At 46.7% G+C, this 26889-nt stretch overlaps 1 protein-coding gene across 1 annotated transcript in view; it reads right to left on the minus strand.

Annotated features, from left to right (window-relative positions):
* SCN11A (sodium voltage-gated channel alpha subunit 11) overlaps positions 1 to 19248 on the minus strand; it is a 117246-nt gene extending 97998 nt beyond the window's left edge. The window contains exons 1-3 of the mRNA XM_089331376.1: positions 18431 to 19248; positions 15037 to 15155; positions 13854 to 13955 (exon numbers count right to left, since the gene is read on the minus strand). Coding sequence (XP_089187502.1) covers positions 13854 to 13955; positions 15037 to 15155; positions 18431 to 18712 — 503 coding nt within the window. The 5' untranslated portion in view covers positions 18713 to 19248. The remainder of the gene's footprint in view (positions 1 to 13853; positions 13956 to 15036; positions 15156 to 18430) is intronic.
* Positions 19249 to 26889: the final 7641 nt, after the last annotated feature.

Here is a 26889-nt window from a genome sequence, read left to right on the forward strand (position 1 = left end):
GTGACAACTGACTGAACACCAAAGGGGAAACCTGGTGAAGTGAAATGGACACTATGAGAAACAGTGACTCGATCAGCCCTTGTCCTGACTGTTGATGTGCAATGTAATACTTGATCCCTTTTAGTTTTTTTTTGTTGTTGTTCTAGTACTATTGGTTGAACTCTGTAATTAACACACAATTATTCTTAGTCATTTAAATTTAACTGAAAAGTGATCCCTGTTAAATATAAGAGTGGGAATAAGAAAGGGAGGAGATGTACAATTTGGGACATGCTCAATTGGACTTGCCCCGAATGGTAGAGTTAGAAACGTGCCAGGGGATTCCAATACAATCCCATCAAGGTGGCATGTACCAATGCCATCTCACTAGTTCAAGTGATAAATTTCAGTTCACAATTGATCACACTGATAGGTCTAAGAGTCAAAGGGTTCACACAAACAAGACTAGTGTCTGATAATACTAACTGATAGAATCAAAAAGGGAAGAGGATGATCCAACATGGGAAGCGGGATACACAGCAGGCTCATAGAATGGCAAATGTCCTAAATAGCACTCTGGCCTCAGAATCAGCCCTTAAGGCATTTGGATCTGGCTGAAGAGCCCATGAGAGTATTTTAGGCATGGAAAGCCATGTTAAGTCAACAACAGGAGTCACTGTGTACTTACTTCTCATGTGGGATCTGTCCTTAATGTGTTGTCCAATGTGAAGTAATGCTATAACTAGTACTGAAACAGCATTTTACACTTTGTGTTTCTGTGTGGGTGCAAACTGATGAAATATTTACTTACTATATACTGAATTGATCTTCTGTATATAAAGATAATTGAAAATAAATCTTGGTGTGAATGGAATGGGAGAGGGAGCGGGAGATGGGAGGGGCGCAAGTGGGAGGGAAGTTATGGGAGGGGGAAGCCATTGTAATCCATAAACTGTACTTTGGAATTTATATTTACTAAATAAAAGTTTTAAAAAAATGGACCAGACAGATGTTTATAGGATGTCAACAGCAGCTACAGAACACACGTTCTTCTCCTCAGCACATGGGACATTTTCTAGGACATACCATATATTGTGCCACAGACCAAGTCTCAGTGAATTAAAAAGAAACTGAAATCATACCATGTTTCTTCTCAGACCACAAAGGAATAAAACTAGAAATCAACAAGAAGAACAATAGAACACTCACAAATACATGGAAATTAAGCAATTTGTTACTGAATGGTCAATGGGTCACTGAATAAATAAAAGTTATTTCAAAAAATTTATTGAAATAAACAAGAATGAAAGTGAAAACACAAATCAAATCCTGTAGAATACAGCAAAAATTCTATTAAGGGGAATATTTATAGCATTAAGTGCTTATGTTAAAAAAAGAGAAATGTCTCAGGTAAAAAATCAAATGATGCATCCCAAAGACTTAGAAAAACAAGAGCAAACCAAACCCAAAATTCGTAGGCAGCAAGAAATAATAAGGATCAGAGCAGAAATAAATGAAATTGAAACTAAAAAAATACAAAAGATCGACAAAACAAAAGGCTATTTTTGAGAAGATAAACAAATAGATAAACGGTTAGCCAGATTAGCAAACCAAAATAGAAAAAAGGACTCAAGTAAAATTAGAGGTGAAAAGGACACATTACAACTGACATCACGGAAATTCAAAAGATCATTAAAAAAGCTATTATGAAAAACTATATGCTAATAAATTGGACAACTTCAAAGATGTGGATAAACTCCCGGATACATATAACCTACCAAGACTAGATTAAGAAGATACAAACTGTCAAAACACACCCGTAATAGGCAATGACATTGAAGTAGTAATCAAAAATCTCCCTTCAGGGCTGGCACTGTGGCTCAGAGGGCTAACGTCTTGGCCTGAAGCGCCAGCATCCCATATGGGCGCCAGTTCAAGACCTGGCTGCTCCACTTCCAATCCAGCTCTCTGCTATGACCTGGGAAAGCAGTAGAAGATGACCCAAGTCCTTGGGCCCCTGCACCCCACATGGGAGACCTGGAGAAAGCTCCTGGCTCCTGGCTTTGGATCAGCGCAGCTCTGGCCGTTGTGGTCAATGGTGAGTGAACCATCAGATGGAAGACCTCTCTCACTCTCCTTCTCTCTCTGTGTAACTCTGACTTTCAAATAAATAAATAAATTTTGCCGGCGCCGCGGCTCAATAGGATAATCCTCCGCCTTGCGGCACCGGCACACCACGTTCTAGTCCCGGTTGGGGCGCCGGATTCTGTCCTGGTTGCCCCTCTTCCAGGCCAGCCCTCTGCTATGGCCCTGGAGTGCAGTGGAGGATGGCCCAAGTGCTTGGGCCCTGCACCCACATGGGAGACCAGGAGAAGCACCTGGCTCCTGACATCGGATCAGCGCGGTGCGCCGGCTGCGGTGGCTATTGGAGGGTGAACCAACGGCAAAAAGGAAGACCTTTCTCTCTCTCTCTCTCTCTCTCTCTCACTGTCCACTCTGCCTGTCAATAAATAAATAAATAAATCTTTAAAAAAAAAAAAGTCTTGGGGCCGGCACCATGGCACACTAGGTCAATCCTCTGCCTGCGCTGCCGGCATCCTATATGGGTGCTAGGTTCTAGTCCCAGTTGCTCCTCTTCCAGTCCAGCTCTCTGCTGTGGCCTGTGAAAACAGTAGAAGTGGGCCCAAGTGCTTGGGCCCTGCACCCATGTGGGAGACCAGGAAGAAGCACCTGTCTCCTAGCTTCAGATCGGTGCAGCTCTAGCTGTTGCGACCATTTGGGGAGTGAACCAACGGAAGAAAGACCTCTCTCTCTCTCTCTCTCTCTCTCTCTCTTTCTCTGTGTGTGTGTGTGTGTCTGAAATTCTACCTGTCAAATAAATAAATGAAATCTTTAAAAAAAAAAGTCTTCCTTCAAGGAAAAGTCCAAACCTGATGGTTTTGCTACTGAATTTGACAAAACATTTAAAGAAGAACTAACTCCAATAATTTCCAAACTATTCCAAAATATTGAACAGGATGGAATCTTACCAAAGGCTTTTTATGAAGCCAGTATCATTTTGATACCAAACCAAAGACAAAATAAGAAAACTACAGAGCTATATCCTTAATGAACAAAGATGCAAAGATTCTCAACAAAATTCTAGCAAACAGAATCTAGAACCATATCAAAAAGATAATATATCATGATTAAGTGGGATTTATCCCAGAAATAAAAAGGTATTTCAACATACACAAATCAACATCATAAATCACATCAACAGAATGCAGAATGAAAACACACATTTATCTCAATAGATTTAGAGGAAGCATTTGATAAAACATTCTTTCGTGCTAAAAAAAAAAAAAACACTCGACAAATTAGGCACAGAAAGAAAATATCTCAAAATTAAAACCAACAGCCAGTATCATACTGAATGGAGAAAACTGAAATCATTTCCACTAAGATCTGGAACAAGACAAGGATGGTCACTTTCACCCCTCTTTATGCAATATAGTACTAGAAGTATTAGCAAGAGCAGTTAGGGAGAAGAAGAAATAAAAAGCATCAAAACAGAAAAAGAGGAAATCAAAACATCCATGCTTGCAGATGACACAATGTTATACATCAAAAAATCTAAACATTCTACCAAAAAGGTGTTAGAACCGATAAACGAATTCAGTAAAGTTGCAGTGTACAAAACAAACATCCATACTCAGTAGCATTTTTATATGCTAATGATGAACTCACTGAAAGAGAAATCAAGAAAGAAATCCTAATTGCAATAGCCACAAAAAATCTGTACAAGGACAATTACCAAACTTGGATGAAAGAAACCATCAAAGACACACACAAAAAAATGGAAAGATCTTCCTCGCTCGTGGAATGGAAGAATCAATATCACTAAAATGTCTATACTATCTAAAGCAACCTACAGATTCAATTTAATCCCTATCAAAATATCAATGACATTCTTTTCAGACTTGGAAAAAGCAATCCTAAAATTCACATGGAATCACAAAAGACCTAGAATTGCCACAGCGATCCTCAAAAAATAAATCAAGCTGGAGGCATCACAATACCAGACTTCAAAGGGGACTATGAAGCTACAGAAATTAAAACAGCATTGCACTGGCATAAAAACTGACACACAGATCAAAGGAACAGAATAGAGAGCCCAGAGGGGCCGGTGCTGTGGTGTACTGGGTAAAGCCACTGCCTGTTAGTGCTGCATCCCATATGGGCACCAGTTCAAGTCCCAGCTGCTCCACTTCCGATCCAGCTCTCTGCCATGGCCTGGGAAAGCAATAGAGGACGACCCACGTGCTTGGGCCCCTGCACCCATGAGGGAGACCCAAAAGAATCTCCTGTCTCCTGCCTTCGGATGGGCCCAGCTCCAGCTGTTCCGGCCATCTGAGGAGTGAACCAGTGGATGGAGGACTTCTGCCTTTCTGTAACTCTGCCTTTCAAATAAATAAATAAATCTTGAGAAAGAGAACCCAGAAACTAATCCAAAAATCAGCCATCTGATTTTTGACAAAAAGTGTCAAACCATACATTGGAGTGAAGATAATCTTCTCAACAAATGATGCTGGCAAAATTAAATGTATATACACAGAAGAATGAAACTAGATCCATACCTCTCATCATGTACAAAAATCAACTCAAGATGGATTAAAGACCTAAATTTAAGACCTGAGACTATGAAATTGCTGGAAGAAAACATAGAGAACACTCCAACATATTGGTACAGGTGATTTCTTGGATGAGAATCCTACAGCACAGGCAGCAAAAGCAAAACTAGACCAGCGGGATTCTACTAACCTCAGAAGCTTCTGCACAGCAAAGGAAAGACCCACAGAGAGAGGAGACATCCAACAGAATGGGAAAAATATCTGCAAGCTACCTATCCAACAAAGAATTGATATCCAGAATACATCAGCAACTTCAAAAACTCAACAACAAAAATAAGACCAATCAAGTTAAGAAATGGGCAAAGGACCTCAACAGACAATTCTCAAAAGAGAAACACAATGGTCAACAAATATATGAAAAAATGCTCAACACCACAAGTTATCAGGGAAATGCAAGCCAAAGCCACAGTGAGATATCACCTCATCTCTGCCAAAATGGCTGAAATCCAAAACACAAACAGTAACAAATGCTGGCAAGGATGTGGAGAAAGGGGAACACTTATAAACTGCTGGAGGAAATGTAAATTACTGCAATCACTGTGGAAACAGTATGGAGATTTCTTAAAAAAAAAAAAAAAAACAGAAAGACTTGCCATAAACCAGCAATCCCACTGCTGGGTATATACCCGAAAGAACAAACACATTATATCAAATGTGTATGAACATGCACTACCATGTTCGTAGCAACACTGTTCACAACAGCCAAAATTTGGAATCAACCAAGGTATCCATCATCAGATGACTGGATAACGAGAATGTGATATATACACACAATGGAATAATATTCAGCTACTAAAAAGAATGAAATTCTACCATTTGCATCAACACAGATAAAACTGGAGGAAGTCAGGTTGAGTGAAATAAGCTAGACACAGAAAGAAAAATACTGCATGTTCTCCCTTATATGTGGGAACTAAAATTTTAAAAAGAAAGAAAATTAAAAATAAAAACCAAAGAAAAATGCCTGTGTATCAATATTGTAGCAAATATAATTTTGTCACTTTGTTTTACACCATTGTCAAACTAATGGTTAAAACTTCTGTACTACTATAGCTCTAATGATCTGTGATTACTTTGAAATTTACTGTATAAGGGTGAAGTAGTCATTTTTCCATTTGACTATTGTTTATAGCCCTTGCTTATATTTCTGCTAAACTAGGGTCTTTTTGCTTTTTGCCTGTTGAACTCTTTATTTACTGGAGCATCAAGCCCTTGACTGCAATGTGAATTAAAGTTATGTCATCTCAAAAGTGAAGGGGAGAAGGCAGAAAGGGAGAGGGGCGTAAGGGAGGGACACAGAAGGGGGGGAGGAATATCATTATATTCTCAGAGCCATATCTATGAACTATATTGAACCTGTTAAAAACTAAGAAATCTAAATTTTTTAAAGATTTATTTATTTATTTGAAAGGTAGAGTTAGAGAGAGAGAGAGACAGAGACATTATCTTCCATCCGATGATTCACCCTGATCACAACAGCCAGTGCTGGGCTGATTCAAAGCCAGGAGCCAGGAGCTTCTTCCAGGTCTCCCACATGGGTGCAGGGGCCCAAGGACTTGGGCCATTTTCTGCAGCTTTCCCATGCATATTAGCAGAGAGCTGGATGGGAAGTGGAGAAGCCAGGATTTGAACCAGCGCTCATATGGGATGCCAGTGCTGCAGCAGGTGGCTTTATCTGCAATGCCACAGTGCTGCCCCCCCCCCATTAAAATTTAAAAAAAATTCTTAGTGAAAAGATATAGATTGACCAATGGATTAAAAAACAGGACCAGGGCCGGCACTGTGGCATGCTGGTTTAAGTCTCTGCCTGCGGTGCCGGTATCCCATACGGATATTGTTTAAAGTCCCGGCTGCTCCACTTCCTATCCAGCTCTCTGCTTATGGGAAAGCAGTGGAAGATGGCCCAATTGCTTGAACCCCTGCAAGCATGTGGGAGAATAAGCTCCTTGCTCCTGGCTTTGGATCAGCCCAGCATCAGCTATTGCGGCCATCTGGGAAGTGAACCAGCAGGTGGAAGACCTCTGTGACTCTCCCTCTCTCTGTAACTCTATCTCTTAAATAAATAAATATTTTTATAAAAAAGGGACCAAACTATAAATTGCCTACAAGAAACTCACTTCTTGTGTAAAGATACACACAAAATCGACGTAACAGACATTTCAGAACATTTCATCAGCAGCTATGAAATATACATTCTCACAAGCACATGAGATATTTTCTAGAATAGAACATATTTTAGGCCAGAGACCAAGGCTCAGTAAATTTTTAAAATTGAAACCCCATGTGTGTTCTCTGACCACAAAAGAATAAAAATAGAAATCAAAAACAAGCAGAACAATATATTTACAAATTCATGGAAACTTAGCCGGCGCCGTGGCTCAATAGGCTAATCCTCCACCTTGCGGCGCCGGCACACCGGGTACTAGTCCCGGTTGGGGCGCCGGATTCTGTCCCGGTTGCCCCTCTTCCAGGCCAGCTCTCTGCTATGGCCAGGGAGTGCAGTGGAGGATGGCCCAGGTGCTTGGGCCCTGCACCCCATGGGAGACCAGGAAAAGCACCTGGCTCCTGGCTCCTGCCAGGATCAGCGCGGTGCGCCGGCTGCAGCGGCGGCCATTGGAGGGTGAACCAGCGGCAAAGGAAGACCTTTCTCTCTCTGTCTCTCTCTCTCACTGTCCACTCTGCCTGTCAAAAAAAAAAAAAAAAAAAAAAAAAAAAAACAAATTCATGGAAACTGAACAACATGTTCCTGAATGACCAATGGATCACTGCAGAAACTAAAAATGAAAATTTTAAAAAGCCTGAAACAAATGAAAATGAAAACAAAACAAATCAAAATCTGTAGGATATAGAAAAAGCAGTATTAAGAGGGAAGTTTTAGCAATGCATAAATACCTTGAAACAGAAATAAGTCAAACAATCTAACAATGCATCCAAAGGTTTAAAAAAACAGAAGCACACCAAACCCCAAATTAGCAGGAGTCAAGAAATAATAAGGATCAGAACAAAAGTAAATGAAATTGAAACTAAAAAAAATACAAAACAGTATGAAAATAAAAGACTTTTTTTTGAAAATATAAACAAAATAGACAAATCAATAGCCAGACCAACAAAGAAACACCAGGAAAAGCTCAAATAAATAAAATTAGAAATGAAAAAAGAAATTATAGCCAATATTACAGATATACAAAGGATCATAAGAAACTACTATAAGCACCTATATGTTAACAAAATGGAAAATGTTGAAAAATGGATAAATTCTTGGTCACATAAAACCTACCAAAATTAATTCAAGATATTGAAAATCTAAGCAGACCACAAAAGTAACAGGTTTGAAGTGGTAATGAAAGAGGACTTCAAGACCTGATGGCTTTACAACTGAATTCTACATAACATTTAAAGATGAACTAACTCATACTTCTCAAACTAGTCTAAAATACTGAAAAGGATAAAACTTTGGCAGGCACTGCAGCTCACTTGGCTAATCCTCCGCCTGCGGCACTGGCACCCCAGGTTCTAGTCCCGGTTGGGGCGCCGGATTCTGTCCTGGTTGCTCCTATTCCAGTCCAGCTCTCTGCTGTGGCCCAGGAAGGCAGTGGAGGATGGCCCAAGTGCTTGGGCCCTGCACCTGCATGGGAGACCAGGAGAAGCACCTGGCTCCTGGCTTCAGATCAGCGCAGCACGCCGGCCATAGCAGCCATTTGGAGGGTGACCAACGGAAGGAAGACCTTTCTCTCTGTCTGTCTGTCTGTCTCTCTCACTGTCTAACTATGCCTGTCAAAAGAAAAAAAAAGATAATTAAAAAAAAAAAAGAAAGGGATAAAACTCTGCAAACTCTTTTTATGAGACCAGCATTACTCTGATACCAAAATCAAAGACACAACACCAAAAGAAATATCCCTGATGAACATAGATGCAACAATTCTCAACAAAATATTAGCACCAAATTTAACACTACATCAAACAGATCATGCATCACGATCAAGTGGGATTTGTTCTGGAGGAGCAAGAATGGTTCAACATTCACGATAGAGCAACATGAATCAGGCCACCAGAATGAAGAACAAGAGCCATATCGGCTCAACAAATGTAGAAAAAGAAAACATTTGATAAGAGTCAATACCTTTCGGATGAAAACTCTTGACAAATTATATAAAGAAAAAAATCCCTCAAAAATGGAAGGTTGTGTACAACCACCTCACAACCAATGCTACACTGACCAGGGAAAAGCTGAAAGCGTTTACTCTTACATAAGACACAAATGTCCACTTTGTCCACTTTTATTCACTGTAGTATCAGAAGTATCAGAAAGAGTAATTAGGGAATAGAAAGAAAGAAAAGGTGTCAGAATTGGAAATAAAGGAGTCAAAATGGCAATGTTTACAGATGATATGATTGTACACATGGAAAAACCTAAACATTCCACCACAAACGTGTTCAAATTGATAAACCAATTCAATAAAGTCAAGAGAAAAATCACCATACAAAAAATAGTAGTAATTTTATACCCAGTAATGATCTTTTTGAAAGAGAAATCAGTAAAGAAATCCCATTCACAATAGCTACAAAAATGTAAATATTTAGGAATAAATTTAACCAAAGAAGTGAAAAATTTCTAAAAATAAAATTATAAGACACCAATGACAGAAATTATCAAAGAGTTGGAAAATGGAAAGATATACCTTGCTTTTGTGCTAAAAGAATCAGCATTGTTAAAATCTACAGCAATCTATAGATTCAGTACAATCTCCCATTAAAATACTGATGGATTCTTTATTAAATTAGAAAAAACTATTCTAAAATGTATATGCAATTACAAAGATCCAGAATAGCCAGTGATCCTGAGCAAAAATATCAAACTGGATGCATGTTCAAAGCATACTACAAAGCTGTAGTCACTGAAAAGTGACATACTGGCATAAAAACCAACACAGAGTCCAATGGAACAGAAGAGAGAACCCAGAAATTAGTCCATGAGCATACACAGCCTACTGACTTTTGACAAAAATACCAAGAACACACCCTGGAGAAAGGAGAGTCTTTTCAATAAATGGTGCTGGCAAAACTGGATACGCCTGTGTAGAAGAGTGAACTTAGACCCCTGTTGGTCATCATATAGAAAGGTCAACTCAGGATGGATCAAAGACCTAAATGGAAGACTGGAAACTACGAAATTGCTAAAAGAAAACATAGAGGAAACACGTCAAGATACTGATGTAGACAATGGTGTTTTTCAGAGAAGACCCCAGGATTTCAAAAAACTTAACAAGTGAAAAACAACCAATCCAGTTAAGAAATGGGCAAAGGAACTGAATAGACAGTTCTCATAAAAAAGAAATAAAATTGCCAACAATATATGAAAAAATTCTCAATATCACTAGCCATTGGGGAAATGCAAATCAAAACCACAATGAGATAACGCTTCACCCTTGTCTGAATGGCTTCCATCAGAAAGAGAGAGAGTAATGGATGCTGGCAAGGACATGAAGAAGAGGGAACACTCACACACCATCGGTGGGAATACAGATCACTACAGCACTGTGGAAAACAGCAGGGAGATTTGGAACTGCCAAACATAGAATGAATATACCTAGTAGTGGGATTGCTATTAGAGAGAGAAACTGCTCCACCATGTTTATACAGCACTGCTCACAATAGCCAAGACAGCGGATCAACGACGTCCATCATCACACGAATGGGTGAAGAAAAGTGATATATACACATGCGTGTGCATCCACGTCTGTAAAAAGGGATGGAATCCTGCCACTTGCAGCAACGTGGACAGAGCTGCAGGACATCGCTTAAGTGAAACAAGTCAAGCACAGACAGACCACATGCTCTCCTGTGGGTAGGAGCTTTAAACAAAACTCAGGATAAACACAAAATTACAATTACTGGAGGCTGGGGCATGGGAGGGACAGACAGAATTTGGATTACGACAATAGGGGAAGCCGGGCATGGTTCGTTTATAGTGACAAATATTTCATACCAACCTAAGGTGCTAATAATAAGGCAAGCTGGGAGTGGGGCACAGGGAACTCTTTGTACTACTTCACAATGTTGGTTAATCAATTTAAAACTATCCAGAAACAACAAGTTTAGTTTTAATACAAAAATATTTATCAAAATAGGGGCCAGTGCTGTGGCTCAGTGGGTTAACGCCCTGGCCTGTGTTGCTGGCATCCCATATGGGCACTGGTTCTAGTCCCGGCTGCTCCACTTCCAATCCAGCTCTCTGCTGGAAGGCAGTGGAGGACGGCCCAAGTCCTTGGGCCCCTGCACCTGCGTGGGAGACCAGGGGGATGCTCCTGGCTCCTGGCTCCTGGCTTCAGATCGGTGCAGCTCTGGCCGTTGCGGCCATCTGGGGAGTGAACCAGCAGATGGAAGCCCTCTCTCTCTCTCTCTGTCTCTACCTCTCTCTGTAACTCTTTCAAATAAATAAAATAAATATTAAATATATATATTTATCAAAATAGAAAACTTCATAGGTTAAGAATTAAGTTGTACATCTGAAAAGTCAACTAAAATGGCTAAAAGTTAATATTTTATGTGAAGAACTCATTCGTACAGGAAAGAATTAAAAACGGTACAAAGGCGAAATGGGATCCCAGAATTCACAAATTAGAAATTAAAGAAATACTGAGATGTTGAGCTCTGAAAGCCAGGGCCACAGGAACGGGACACGGTTTCTTCTTGGAAAACACTGCTAGGTCGGGGCTCTCGACTGGAGAGGGCTCAGGTCATGGCCCGCAGAGCCGGGTTCTGCAGGAACTGATTCTGGGGCGAGTCCGCCCACAGGGGAGGCCCCATGGCCCCGTCCCAGCTCACGGCCCCGTCCCAGCTCACGGCCCCGGCTCCTCTGCCTCCAGGGCGCCCGAGCGGGGGCTGGTGCAGCCTGGTCAGAGCCCAGAGGGAGGCTCGCTGGGGTGCAGCAGCCCGGAGCGCGCTTTTTCCTCCCCTTTTCTTTTTCTTTAGCCCCAACAACACTACCAAAAATTTCTCCTGGTTCTTGGCGGAAATCAAGTCAATCTCTTCTCTAAGTTTTCCAGTACTGACGTCAAAGCTGAGTTTTTTTATTTCTTAGTATTTAAATTTCCCAACAGAGCAGAACATGAAGTGCCCCCATATGCCTGCTGTTTTCACACAGTACCTCCCACACAGCGGCCTGATTCAGCATAGACAAAGCTTCAGCCCAGAACAGTCCCAACACGGGGCTTGTGGTTTCCATTTCTGATGTCCCCGGCACCGGCACCCCTAAGCCATGAGACCCACGTGGGGCACTGAGCAACCATAACAATCCCAGTCTTTATAAAATGTGTTCACACAAACATGAGATAAACTTCTGGGATAGTTTTTAAAAAAAGAATATACTGCTGATGTCAAAGTGAATTCATACAAACTTATTAGAAAATAAGAATATTGGAGCAGATGCTATGGCTTAGCGGGTAAAGCCACCGCCTGCAGTGCCGGCATCCCATATGGGTGCCAGTTCCAGTCCCAGCTGCTCCACTTCCAATCCAGCTCTCTCTGCTGTGGCCTGGGAAAGCAGCAGAAGATGGCCCAAGTCCTTGGGCCCCTGCACCTGTGTGGGAGACCTAGAAGTAGCTCCTGGCTCCTGGCTTCAGATTGGCATAGCTCCGGCCATTGCAGCAAATTGGGGAGTGAACCAGTGGATGGAAGACCTCTGTCTGTCTCTCTCTCTCTCGCTCTCCTTCTCTCTCTGTGTAACTCTGGCTTTCAAATAAATAAATAAATTTTAAAAAAAATAAGAATATTTATACACTTTATCATATCCATGTGTGTGCACATATATATAAGTATAGAATACCCTTGATCTAGGAAACCCATTTCTAAGAATCTGAGGATGTAATGATTTAAAATAAATTTATGCAAAAAATGCCTGTGACAATACTATTTTTTTCTGTTTTTACATTTATGTTAAAAATGTTTATTTTAATTAATTGGTTTTTAACAGATTCAGTGAGTTTTGTGGACACAATTCTAAGAACATAATGGTATTCCCTTCCTCCCTCTCTCCTGCCCTCCTGCTCTCTCCCTCACACCCTCTTCCTTCTCCCTTTCTGTCTTCTTTTAGTTTTTGAAATAACATATTTTAAATTTACATTATAGTAAAAAGGCTTAATACATCACTGAATAAGAATTGGAACAGTAAAAAGCAAAACACTCTTAGTTTAGTGGGAATATGGACAACGCTATAAACAATCATTGAATGGGAAAAAATGATCATTTAACTCATGTATGGTAAATTTTTTAAAGATCACAGGTCATTAAAACTGTAGTAGTGGCTGGCGCCGCGGCTCACTAGGCTAATCCTCCACCTTGCGGCGCCGGCACACCGGGTTCTAGTCCCGGTCGGGGCGCCGGATTCTGTCCCGGTTGCCCCTCTTCCAGGCCAGCCCTCTGCTGTGGCCAGGGAGTGCAGTGGAGGATGGCCCAGGTGCTTGGGCCCTGCACCCCATGGGAGACCAGGAGAAGCACCTGGCTCCTGGCTCCTGCCATCGGATCAGCGCGGTGCGCCGGCCGCAGCGCGCTGGCCGCGGCGGCCATTGGAGGGTGAACCAATGGCAAAGGAAGACCTTTCTCTCTGTCTCTCTCTCTCACTGTCCACTCTGCCTGTCAAAAAAAAAAAAAAAAAAAAAACTGTAGTAGTATAACATGCTAAACCGCTGGTTTCACAAAGGTGTAAATCCAAGTTTTACAGAGCTGTATTTGCATCAGTGGTGATACACAGATATTTCTTTCTTTTTTCAAACTTCTACCTTATTTTTTTTATATGTGGGAGCTAAAATTTCATAAAAGCAAACAAAGAAAAGAATGACAATGCTGTCTACAACAGTCAAATACCAGAGTGGTTAAGTAAGTTATGGTTTGGCCACCCGGCAGCATATTACCTAGCCATCAAAACGGATGTCTAAGTACGAAGAAAATCTGTTACGACCTAGACACAGAATGGCACGTGTGCTGTGATCTGCTAATGCAAGTGCAAAAGCTCTTTAAGACGGTTAGGAGAAATATGTGCAAGGTATGAGCGGCTCTGCCAGCCTTTGTGTCGGGAAGCTGGGCTCACGCTCTCACTGCCTTTGTCTCTCTCTCTCTCTCTCTCTCTCTCTCTCTCTCTCAACTCTAATGTCATCGCAACCCTTTATTCGTTCAAAGGTGACCCGGGGGGGTGACAGCACTCACTCGGCGGTGTCGGGCACTGTGCTGTTGCTGTCCTTCACGCGACCTCTCGCCATGAACACGCAGTTGATGACCACGGTGCTGATGATGAGCATGCTGAACACCGTGCGCCACGCCGGTTAAGGCAGAAGCTCCGCAGGAGGGCGCCCGCACGCAGACTTGCAGGGGCCTGGTCCTCTCTGGCTGGCTCAGGCCTGCGGAACGCTGGCCTCCAGCTTGGGAGTTAGGATGACGGTGAGGCAGTCCGTACCTGGAGCTCGCCGTGGGCCCAGGCTGAAGCTGACTCTGGGACCGCCGCCTGCTCAGCTCCGGCTTTGCCCTGTCTGCCTCCCCCTTTCCGCCCCGGGGACCACTCCTCTGTTAGTTCACTTACGCAGGAATCCCAGCTCAGACTTGTGTCTGCAAAACCTAACCTAAACTGCTGCTGCCCTCAGCATTCTGTCTACAAATCCATCTATTGCACCTTCCCTTGTCAAAAATGGTGTAGCGTCTCCCCCACCCACTGCACACACCAGACAAGCTTAATAACGCCTACCTGTATTTGCATTGGAAAACTTAAGTTTCAAACGCTGACTTTCAGGAGCTTGGCAAGTCATAGAAACGTGTGACAGGGGCTGTTGCTGAGCCACAGGGAGGGTGCCGACGTGGTTCAACAGAACTTGCAGGTTCCTTCTAAGAGAGGCAGCCGTCTCTCTCTTTGCCAGGTAGGAATGAGGCCTGGCTTGTCATAGGCCCCCCTTTTTTTTTTTTTTTTTTTTTTTTTTTTTTTTTTTTGAGAACCTGGAAATCTAGACTGTCTATGATAGAAATTGTTGCCAAAAGTTTTAAACACTGAGCAGGCCTAACGCAATGAGGTGTACAGGTTGCCAGTTTACAACCGTTGCCCCCAACATGCTATCCTGGCGCCTGCAATACCTCTCTGTGCTGTCACTTCCACACCACGATACCACTGACCTCTCTGCAGGAATCGCTCACCGTTTGGTCTAATTCTGAAGGTGAGAGCCTGGAGGAGCAGCCACGCCTTGCTCACAGCCAGCACCCAGCTCGAGACCTGCCTCACAGCAGCAGCACGGGGCCAGTGTTTGTTGAAAGCATGAACTATTGCTCCCACTCGCTCAACATGAACTCAGTAAACTCCCCAGGGTCTGTGCGCGTCTCGCCCAAGCTGGACTCAGGAAAAGGATATGAATGTACTGAGATTCTAATGGCTAAGCTTCTGATGGAACTGAAAGGCCCGAAGATGAACAGTGCCCGCTTGGCACTAAAGCGGTAGATGGTTCTCTTTTTGTTCAACACCATAAATGTCTGAAAAACAACAACAAGAATTAAATTCAGTGACAAAACAACATTTATCATGAGTTCATCTAGAGAAAACTGAGTGGAACCAGGGCTTGAGGTGTGGCTTGGCCCTATGAGAAATGCAGCCACTGATTACAGGGCTATCATCCTGCACCCCAAGGGGCACCTGACCTTCTGAGCACCTCCTGGGACTCTGACAGCTAACAAACTCTCACCCACACTTTGGGGTACTCTGGAGGGACCAGAGATGCAGAACGTGTACTCCGAAAATGCAGGCAGTGGGGGTATACAGTAACAACCAGGGCAAACAAAGCTCTTCATTCTGAACTTCAGGAGGTGCACCTGTAGGGACAAGCACCACAAGGAACTGGAAGAGATGGAAATGGAGCTTGCACATCCACATTCAGCAGATATTTTAAGTTAGTTTTATTGAGGATGAAGGGGTCAGCGCTGTAGCGTAGTAGGCTGAGCCTCCGCCTGCAGTACTGGCATCCCATATGGGCGTCGGTTCGAGTCCTGGCTGCTCCACTTCCCATCCAGCTCTCTGCGGTGGCTTGGGAAAGCAGTGGAAGATGCCCAAGACCTTGGGGCCTTGCACCCACGTGGGAGACCCAGAAGAAGCTCCTGGGTTCAGATCAGCACAGCTCCAGCCGGTGTGGCCATTTGGGGAGTGAACCAGCAGGTGGAAGATTGATATATCTCTCTCTCTGTAACTCTGCCTCTCAAATAAATAAAATAAATCCTTACAAAAATGTGGATGAAAACTTTGTAGTGAGTCTTGGAATAGTAAAGGAGCTAGAGAGTCCATCTGGTCACGCCACAGGTTGGACCAGTTCTACAGGAAATGACCCGTCAACTTTAACCTTGAGGACCTTCAAGAGACGCAGCACCAGATTCGAGTCCTACTCTCCATTCCTCCCATGCACACAGGGTAACTACGCCTACTGAGGGCGCGTGGGAATAGGTGGGAGTGTTTTGGGTTGTCTGCCACAAAGACTCTCCAGTGCTCTTTAGTGGGTGGGGCCAGATGCCAGATGACAGAGGACAGATCTGCCAGCCAGTGCCGTGGCTGCCCACAGTGCCCGGGGTCTCACTGAAGAACCTGAGCCCGTTTCCCCTAGCACTCCACCCTGGGCTCCATGAAGGAAGCAGTCCACAGGCCATAGCCTATCACCTACAGCCTTCTAACACCAGACCCCTCTCGCTCCGTGTCTCTGTGACCTGGCCGTCCCCTCTGCTGCTCAGAGGCCTTCAGAGTGAGCGTCGGTCCTGTCTCCGCACCTGTCTGCTCCTTTCAGATCTGTGAAAAGCACTGTGTGACCACGCAGCCCCGCAAGTTCCCAGACAGCAAGGAGGACGGCAGGGCAGGTGCTGCCTCGACCCAGCCCAGCTCAAGCCACTGCCGGCCACCTGCCTTCCTTCCATGAGTTGCTGCAACTTACTGGCCTGGGGCTGTCTGACTGCAGAGATAGCTGCGAATCCCAGTGTTTTCCTGTAGCTCCACAGCCCCGTGAAACAGGGGGGCTTTTAAGCCTTGAGCCCAGGAGGCCACGACCTTCTCTGGAGCTTCTATGCCTTTAATAAATGAGCATTTTGGAAGGGGCATCAGCCCAGAGGAATGGGTGGCGTGGTATCTCTCTGCTTGTCTGTCCTTTGCTTCTGATATCGTATTGATGTCTTTTTCTATTGCTTTAAATATTCCTAGTGGTGTCTTTAACGACACCTGCCAGGGCTCACTGACTGCTCCTGCTTCCCAGTACAGCTCCAATCCCCCCGCCCCCGGCACTCTTCAGAAGGGGAGCTGCGGAAGACAGGAAGCGGCCTGTGACTGTAGAGTCTGAACCCCAGATCCACCACGTATTGGCTGTTTGACTGGGCATAAGCACTGCCCTGTCCAGGCTTGAGTTTCCTCCTCCGTAATGTGGAGACCCAGGTGACAACACCACGCACCTCGCGTGGCTGCTGGAGGAGCAGAGCGAGTGTCCTGTTCTGCGAGTTACAGGGAGGACCCAGGCAGGGGAGACGTTCCTAGGGTATCCACCCAAGCTGGAAGGAAGCCGGACCTCCCAGGACTGAGCTGCTGCCTGCCTCCTGAGTCTCCTGTCAGCATCGAGGCAGACGGTCTCTTCTGGGTAACTCGCTTCTAGCAACTGCGCCTCCAAGAAGCCCCAGAGTTCTGGGGCACAAGGAGAAGGGGGGACACTGCAGAGTTCCCACCGTTCCTCTCTCTTCCCCTTGCTTGTCCTTTCCACCTACACTCATTGTCCTCTAGAAACCCAGTCCTATTTGGCCGGGCAATCTTGAGCATATCCCAAGTAAAGGTCATGCAAACCAGGCAACCTTTCTGGGGGAGCTCAGTCTCTCACGGGGATTCTCAGCATCTCCTGACTTCTAGGCCTGCCCCACGCTCCCGGCCTCCTTCCTCTGCAGCCTTAGTCTGGCAAGGGGGATTTCCCATCTTTTGCTAGGTGGCACAGTGAAGCGATGATGATGGCCAGGTCTTCCGAGCCATTCCTAAAGGAGCAGTCCTCAGGGGCTGCCCCACAGCTGCCCAAGGAGCCTGGAGTTCCCATTCTCTCACTCAGAGGCCCTTTGACGGAACTTCGCTGGACCATTCTATAGGGACCGCATTGGGGTAGATGGAATACCAAGGTTTTTACATGTCTGTATGAGGTTTTCACTGGGGCTGCACGTGCATACTTGATTCTCATTTCCTTTGTTAAATTCCTGCCATGTGTCAAGCATTGGTTTGACCTTAATTAATCTTATTTAATATTCTAGAAAGCTTATTGTCCAAGAATTTTTCAACACAAAATTTAGTTGCTGAAATGGGCATTCCTGGACAGCGCTATGAATTCTTTCTGTCAATCAAATGCTTTATAGTTTAAAAAGTGTTTCCCTAGTCTGTGCTAGCTGTACGGTAGGAAAACCAGGCATCGTTCCAATTTTACAGTTAGGAAAGTGAGGATTTGCGAACGGCCTCTACCTGACTTGTCCGATGGCTAGTCCAGCCCTCTTTCCAGAGGCCATCTTGTATTTTCTTCACTCTCCTTTTAACCTTTCTGCTGCCCCTTGTTCTCATCTTCTCCCCCAACACGTGCATTACAGAGAAGATACAGACTGAACGGGGTTCTCGGGACGATGACGGGGTGATGACAAAGGAGAGGTACAGCCTGTCCTTCACAGCCCCGAGGCGGTGTTTGGAGAAGCTGTGAGCCCCAGTTTTAAAGTGACTAGCAGCGTCCACCCATCCTCCCCACCCCGCATGCTCATGGAAGTACCTTATGATTTCTGTAGAACGGGTCCAAGTCTTCCAGCGGCTTCCCTATCAGCTCAGGGGGAATGTTGCCATAGAGCTTAGGCAGCTTCCTGGAGGCCTTCAGGTCAAGCTGAGGCCGGGGTTGGGGCTCACCTCCTGCACCCCCTGTCTTGTCTCTGGATTTACTTTGCTCCTTTTGGATGATGAGCCGCTTCTCAATGGCAGCCAGAGAATCAGAAGTGAAGGGGCGGAAATTCTGCGCGTCTGGGAAGATCACGGGGTAGCACCTGTCGTCCATCTTCATCCCTGGGACAGAGATAAACTGCAGATCCTGGGACACTCCCAGGAGGTGGGGGCAACGCCGACTTCCCTGGGTGCTACTCACAGGATGGCGTCACGGGGTCTGCAAGAGCTGAAGCCGAGGTGAGGATGCAGAGCTCAGGGACTGTGAAGCAGAGCAGAAGAGGTGATCACCACGGTGGGGACAGCTGCGACTTCAGGCAGAGACAGTCCCAAGCAGGTCATCACCCCGAAGAATCTGGGGCAGGAGGGAAGCTGCAGGTGGGAACCAGTGATCAGAAGAAGTCGTGTCTAAGACTGAGACCCAAGCCTTGAGCCACTGAGCAAGACCGGCTGAACTCGCTGTACTGCTGACGGGGAGCCTGCAGGGGGCAGACAAGGGGCCAGGCCGTGTGGACACAGGGAAAGGAGTCAGGAATTGAGTGCTATGGGTCGCAGAAGCAAAACTGTAAGTGTGTGGGTCATTTCTCACATAGGATCAGTGAGGCTCTGAAAAGGGGAGAGGCTACAAGCAAAAGAGCCGTCAGCGCGGGCGACAGCGCCCACGATCCTCCGCCGGCTCTCTCGGCTCTGGACCCCGACCTGGCAGGTGAGATGTGCAGGAAGCACAAAGCATTTGCTGAAGCTGACAGGGTCGTGCTACCGCAGGACAACGGCTTCTGCAGGACTTCCTGCACAGACCCGGGATGAAAAACAGACCCTGAGAAAAAGGAGCAGGATTCGGGTGGGAGGCACGCGCCCCCTTTCTTACACACTGAGTACTAACCTGGGACTGTCTACCACAGCACTGCAGGGACTACAGGGACTTCTAACACAACCTTGTCAGGGGATTGCACTGCGTTCTTTCCTAAGAATCACTCAAGGTCAAGCTCATTATTAATGAGCCTGGAAGATGGAACTATGGGATTGTCGAAAGTATTTAACTCTCTCTCTCTCTCTCTCTCTCTCTCTCTCTCTCTCTCACACACACACACACACATCACTCTCATAAACATACCTAATTGAATTTGTGAAATGAAGTGAGCAAATGATGAGACTCTATTGTATTTGGCTAGAGCTCCAGAAAGACACTGAAGACAGGGATTAGCTCATGTAAGGTCAACTGCACATGGGTACTAGTCAGTGCTACAGAACGGATGTGCTGAGAAGGACCCTGGATGGCAACGTCTGGACCTTCAGCTAAGTTTCAGCCAGGGCCCCAGCAGAGGGCTGCTGCCACAGAGCTGGCACTATCTGGAAGAAAGTAGATATTCTGACTTTGCCATTTGACCCTAAGGGATGTTCTTCCTGCATTCCTGGCAAAAATAAACAACACAGAATAAAATTGACAGTCCTGAAACTGCACACATCAGCGTTTGTTGTAGAAGATAAAACAGCACATCCTAGAGGTCACAATGAAAACTGCAAAAATTGACCTAGGGAAAAGAAGACCTTAGGGAATTGTCAGACAAATCTGGCAAAATAAAACCAGGCAGCAAAATTTTCTTATTAACTGAAAAAACTTGATAGGAGAAACAACCATTCTTAAGTGAAAGTAGCAGCAGGAAATAAAGACTACACACACAAAGTTAATAGAGCTGATAAATTAGCAGAAAATCAATTGGCATATACTATAATTGGTAAAATTTGGAATGACCCAAATCTTTAAAATATTTAATTCTGAAAAATTTCCGTACAGAAAATAGATTTCATTGCTAAAATTTATTCCAAGAATTAAATTGGCTAAGTGCAATTATTTCCTAAGTCATCCAATTAAGTGTGAAAGCAAAATTTTCAAACATTAAAGTGACTCTTTACAAAAAAATGATTCAAGTTTATGCTCTCAAGTAACGCACGAGGAATTTAAAAAGCAGGACTAATGGAATCTAAGACATAGTGTACTTAGTCCAAGAGCATAATAAACGTATTCCAGGTGGCTGCTCCTTAACAGACTTGAAAAACAATTGATCCAACTAGAATTAGAAGGCAGAGAACTCTGAGAAAAAAGCTTTAAATTTGAAGAAAATGCTGTGTAGCAAAGAATATGATTAAGAAACTGGATTTTCAGGAAGGAAAATATCCAGAAACTCCATCAAAAAAGACTCCTTAAAAGTCATGGTTTGCATATGAAGCCAACTCACTGGTCTGAGCACTGGCAGAACAGAGGAGAGAGAGCCCCCGACCCTGGCCTTGCCCCCTCTCCTTCCTGCAGCAGCAGGGCGGGGACACAGGGACCCTCCCCTTTCCTGGGATCCAAACACAACACCTGGTCTTGGAGACCAGAAGTTGTAAACTTTTGTGAAAATTTTGCCTATTAATTTTTAAAGTTAGTAGCAATCCTACAAAGCAGAATTTGTTTATAATTACAAAATTGAATGTGACTGTGTATAAACATAATTTTACTGCCACCTGAAGTTGATGAGAAAAGGCGGAGACAAGCTCACGGGCACCGGTTTCTTCCTCTTAAACACTCAGAGCCAAGATTTGCTGCGGAAAGTCGACAGATGAAGCAATAAAATGTGTCTACCCCCTGAAATTACACAGGTAATCAAGGGCTAAACCGCATCTACAACACAATGTACAAAAACTGGAAGAGCCTTGGGAAGGGCAGAGGGATTGTTGTCAGGACACAAAGTCTCCCCACACATAGGCACAATTCAGTAACTTCTACCTAAACTTGATAAATCAGGAAATAGTACAAACAAACTTAGAGAGAGAGTGACAACAGCAATTCAAAACGGAAACGTTTAGAAGTGACCCTGGTGTAGAGACGAAGGGGCAGACACGTCATTTTCATGCGGTGTCTCTCCCAGAATTTCCCCGTCCTGAGCTCCCCCAAATACGTGCAAGTGTTATTTTGGGAAAAGTCTGTCAAAACCCTTCAGAGTGTGGAAACCTCTTCTGGTGCAGAACGAGTCACAGCGCAGGCCCAGTGAGAGGCGCTTGGTCTCCTGGAGTCACAGAGGAAGTCGGCAGAGTCTCACCTGCAGTCCTGCACCAGGTGGCCAGCAAGGGGACTTGCGATTTGCCGTGGGGAACTTACAGAGGATGGGAGAACCAGGAGTGGCCATCGGCTGGACTTGCAAGGGAGGTCAACAGGGCTCCGTCCTGCTCCTACGGTCACAGCCTACTCCCAGCCAAAGAGGAAGCAGACGTTTGCCTAGGGAAGAGCCCTGGCCGTGAAGAGCAGGCCCCTGGGCCTCACTGCAAGTGGCAAGCTTCACAGGAGCGTGGAGGCCTGGATTGCTGGGGCCCGGGTGCTGAGAATGCAAGAGGACCCAGACACGGCCCAGTGCGCAAGGATCTCCCGGTCACATGAGGAACCAGGACCCCAGGGCTTTGCACTGGGTGCTACGGGGGCTCAGACAAGGGTCACACATCGCATGGCTGAGAGGATGGTGCCCCGACAATGGGGTGCTCCGTGTGGAAGCACAGAGGCCAGGCACGGGATCTGGGGTCCCCGTATCTGCATTGGCCCTCACTGTGGAAGCCATGCAAGCTCACTGCATTGACACCTTCAGTCTGGGCCCGGCTCGCTCACTGACCTCCTCCACCCTGCTCAGTGCCCACAAAGCTGACCCGCACGGAGCCTGCCTTCTGGACTCTCACACTAGGGCTTCTGACTGGGTTTGGCCAGTGGGGTGGAGACCAGAGGAAGGCGGGAGAGCCAGGTCTGGCGTTTCTTCCTCCCACACATGGCACCTACCTCCCCTGTCCCTTCTGTTGTGCAGTGCCCCCCACTCCCTCCAGACCGGAGAATCAGCTCCATTGCCTGCTTCTCCTACTACCCCTGCCCACAGCTTTACAAAAAGCCCCTGTAACGAAACAGCCTCAAGGTGCCCAGCCTGAATTGCAATAGGTCCTGGCTGACAGAGCCAAGATCACCACAGCCACAGTCATCTACCGCAACTGCAGCATAACTTGCCGGCGCATTTCCTTCGAGAAGTCTTTTGTGCATGTGTTTCATGTTGCTGGCACTGGCACTGGTATGCAGTTTCACACGGTGACCTTTCCTCACCGAGCCCTACGGCACGAACATTCCCACAGATAGTGTCCATCTGTTTCCAGGTGAACTTCTGGTGTGTGACACACAGTTCTCATTTAATCCTTGAAACAACCTCACGAGATCAGCATTATCTTTGGGGCTCTCTGAAGGAAATGTGTGTCTGGAGTTGGGGTGAATTATCTGTGGCCTTTGTTGAAGAGACAGAGACCTTCTACCTCCTTGGCTACTGTTCCACTCTCCTCCCTGGGTGGGAGCTAAGCTGGACGTCCTGCCTCCCATCCTGCAGCGTGACTGGTAAGGGAAGTTGCTGGGAAGTCACACAGGCTCGCACCTGCTCCTCCAGAACCCACAGCACGGATCCAGGCCACGCAGCCGGGGGTTGTGAGCAGACACCTTCACCTGAGCCAGGTGGCCACACTCCAGTTAGCAGGTGCTGCCAGATGCTTTCAACAGATCATCTCCCATCATCTCCCAAGAGCTCTCCAAAGCAGGTGCTATTGAATCACCCTCATTTTACAAAAAGAAGACATTCGGGCTCAGAGAAATTGAGACACTTTCCTATGATCAGGGAAGTAAGTGCCACAGGATCTCACGCCCAAGCAGTCGCTTTCCAGAGCTGCGCTCTCTGCCGCCGGCTCCCTCACCTACTTGCCTCCATCTTTATCAAGCATCCCCAAGGAGATGGGAGAGGGAGTAGGAGGAAAGTGCCTGGGCTGGGCTGGGTCTACAGCACCCCTCCGTGTGTGACAAGCCCCCCAGGACATCAGCCTCCCTGCCACCTCCCTCCCCCCAACACACACACACACACACACATACACACCCTCCCTCGGCCCCGCAAACAAGCCCCTGCTCATCCACCCAAGTGAGACGGCCTGGTGGGAAACGCACTCTTCAGATGCCTCCCCTGGGCTGTGGCCCACACGAGTGTGTCCTCTTGATGCCACACAGCCCTGTCCCTTAGCACGGGTTACCAAGAGAAGCAGTCTCTCCTTTCATACATCCCATCATCAAATCAGAAAACGACTTCCACACAATCGGTCTCGATCCAAAGCCAATCCCAAGAATGGTTTGCTAGCTCTTCAGCACAGAAAGCGTGGACATTAATTTTTGATTAATTAGCCACAAGGAGTTCAGAAGATATTGGGAAGAATTTTATCGTAGCCTCAGACAGAAACGAGATGTGAGGACTCTTCCAGAAGGGTCCGGCTGTTGGCACAGAATCCAGGGTTGCAGGAGTCAGGCCAGCCGGGCCCTGTCCTGAAGGGCTGCCTGACAGAATCAGCCAACGGCCGCTTCACCTGAGCCACGTGGCTTCTACCTGGCCCCCACACCTCTCCGAGCAGGACAGGGTTGCAGAAGCTCTGGGCTCCACCCTGACGAGAAAAGAAGCCAAAAGCCCACGTCCCTTTGTGGTGGGTCCCAGGCTTACCAGAGCTGCCCCGGCGGAGGAATTACCTGTCCCGTTGGTACGGTGGCTCCAGCCAGCACCCCGGCGATCCCATCACAGCCCAGCCCTGAGCAAGGCTCTCGCCAGCATCTGAGCTCCTGCTCCCGGAGTCTGGGAGGGGCGGCTCGGAAGCTGGGTGGAGAGCATGGAGGAAGGCAAACGGGAAGACAGCCAAAGTGATTTTAGAGACTCGCCTAGGAAACCCTGTAACCGGAGAAGTGACTGAGAGGGTAGTTACATTTATACTTTGGAAGCATCTGCCTTTAATCAGCGCTTAATCTAACTCTGCAGAAAGCATCATTAATAAAGAAACAGGTTGTTTTTTCCTTTGGCCTCATCTGAGCGGCTGAGGGAATACAGAGAAGCACCCTGTGCCAGTGCACTCAGCTCAAACTGTGGGCTAATGGCGGGGAGGGGGCGGGGTGTCCTGGGGTCTCACCTCCCAGGGACTCTGGAGGCCCACACAACGTCCACGCCCTCAAAGGCCCCCAGTCAGCCTCACCTTCCTTCCTTCCTCTTGTGCCATCACACTGGGGTTCAGATCTAGGATATAACATTCTTGCTTTTGTAGTAGCCACAGGGGCACCAAGAAGACCCCTTGGCCGCCAAAGCAGCCCCACAACAGCCTGCTCCCAACCCAGCAGTCCCCTCCTGGGGGGTGCTGCTTTTCTAATTCCCCAGGAGAAGTCAAGGCTGGGCAGTGTCAGCTGTCTGCAGCCATTGACATCTCAGCAGGTGCGCTGGTTCCCCCACCAAGGTGAAGGGTGTGGGGCAGGCGGGAGGCGGGAGGCTGGAGCTGGCCAGCAGGTCCTCCCAGAGTCCAGGTCCAACTGCCACGCGGAGCGCTGAGTGCTGGTCACAGCTGCCCCACTGCCCAGCTGTGTGGTGCTGCTGGATTGTTTATTTTCTCCCAGCCTCAGCCTCTCCCTGTAAAATGGGATAATCTCCTCACACCTGCTTACTACCAAGGAGCGATGGTGACAGCAACTGTAGGAACACTTGGTAGCCTCCAGAGGTGAGCACCTCCCGATTTTCCAGAAGGAAAACACCGGGTAGACTACTTTCCTGTCTCTCCTAATCCCGTTTCAGGAGGACCTGAAGGTGGGCATGTGGAATTAGCCCTTAGGCCTGGCGTGTTGTACGTGACGTGGCTTTCTGAAGCGGGGATCAGAGTTTCCAAACCCTGCCTACTTTCAGGGTGATTCTCAGAGTAACAGAAGACTGAAGAGTGCGAGAACAACTTGGAGTTAATGAACCTCTTTTTTATGATTAAAAACGTGTGCATTTGAAGAGGTAGGAGGCCTCCAAATCCATTATCTTAAAAGGCCCTGCCCTTTCAAACTATAATCTCTTTGCAAATGTTATTTTTCTGGCTGCAAAGGCATATTCGGGCTTCCTGCACTTTCAGAGAAGAGTTCTAGCTCCCTCTTCAAGGTAAATGCAAGAGCTCCCCAGCGACCAGAACACAACGACGGCCACGGGGCAGCGCACTGTTTGCACCCAGAGTTGGCGCTCCTGTGAGAAACACAAACATGCACTTGCCAGATAGAGGGAGCAGAGTCTTGGCCTCGAATAGCAAAGCAGTTTGAACTTGAACTTGGCTCAAGTCACTCAAGTAGGCCCCGTCACCTTCTTTAAAAAAATTTTAAAAAAAATTGTTTTTAATTTATTTGAAGGCAGAGTTACAGACAGACACAGAGGTCTTCCATCCACTGGTTCACTCCCCAAATGGCCACAATGGCCGGGGCTGGGCCAGGCTGAAGCCAGGAGCCAGGAGCTTCTTCCAGGTCTCCCACGTGGGTGCAGGGGCCCAAGCACTTGGGTCATCTTCCACTGCCCTCCCAGGCCACAGCAGAGAGCTGGATAGGGAACGGAGAAGCTGGGACACAGACCAACACCCATATGGGATGTCGATGTTGCAGGCGGCAGCCTCACCTGCGACACCACAGCACCTCCCAAAGTGTTGGATTGCTTGATGACTGCTCTCCAGGTCTCCTGTTCTAACGTGCACCCCTGCTGACATCGTGAAGACCTGGGACTTCCCTGCCCAGACCTGGAATTCTCCTGAACAAACCCCTCTGGACAACACTGGTCAGTAGGATTTTACCTATTAGAGAAGCAAATGACCCCTTGAGTCTGGAGACTAGAATCACCTGGAGCCACCTGCCCTTAATCCAGGAATTCCTCTCCATAACTGGTTAAAGGGCAAGCAAAACAGCTTCGGCTACAGGAGACACGGGAGGCTGGGCCCCACCTCTACACTACAGGGACTCAGTCTCCACGAGGCTGACTGTGGCTCAGTCTCTCTGGATCCTCTGCAGAGCCGGGGAGGATGTACTCATGAACTTGGAGGCTGGGACCTTTGTCCTCTGGTTGAATCCTCTGTTGGCACGGATGTCTCCAAGGTAACCTCACTGATCTCTCTCTCCTAAAAGTCATGTTCTTACGTAGCCCGCCCCCCGCTCATCAGACCTGGCCTGTAGGACTGATGGAATATTGCCGAGGTGGCCACATGGGCCTTCTGAGGCTGGGTTAGGAAAGGCGCCACCGCGTCTGCTTCGCCCTATCGGAGGGCCCTCTCGGAGGAAGCAGCTGCCATCCAATCAGCTCTTGGAGACACCACGGGAGCAGGAACTGGGGGCTCGTCCTAAGGGCGCCAACCCAGAGCCATGTGGCAGTGACAGTGGAGGCAGGGCCTCTGACTCAGTAGGGCCAGCTTCCCCCCACCGCCCATGCCTGAGCTGTGCGT

Source organism: Oryctolagus cuniculus, chromosome 4 (assembly GCF_051225735.1).
Source record: "Oryctolagus cuniculus isolate XC-2025 breed Fujian yellow rabbit chromosome 4, ASM5122573v1, whole genome shotgun sequence".
NCBI lineage: Eukaryota > Metazoa > Chordata > Mammalia > Lagomorpha > Leporidae > Oryctolagus > Oryctolagus cuniculus.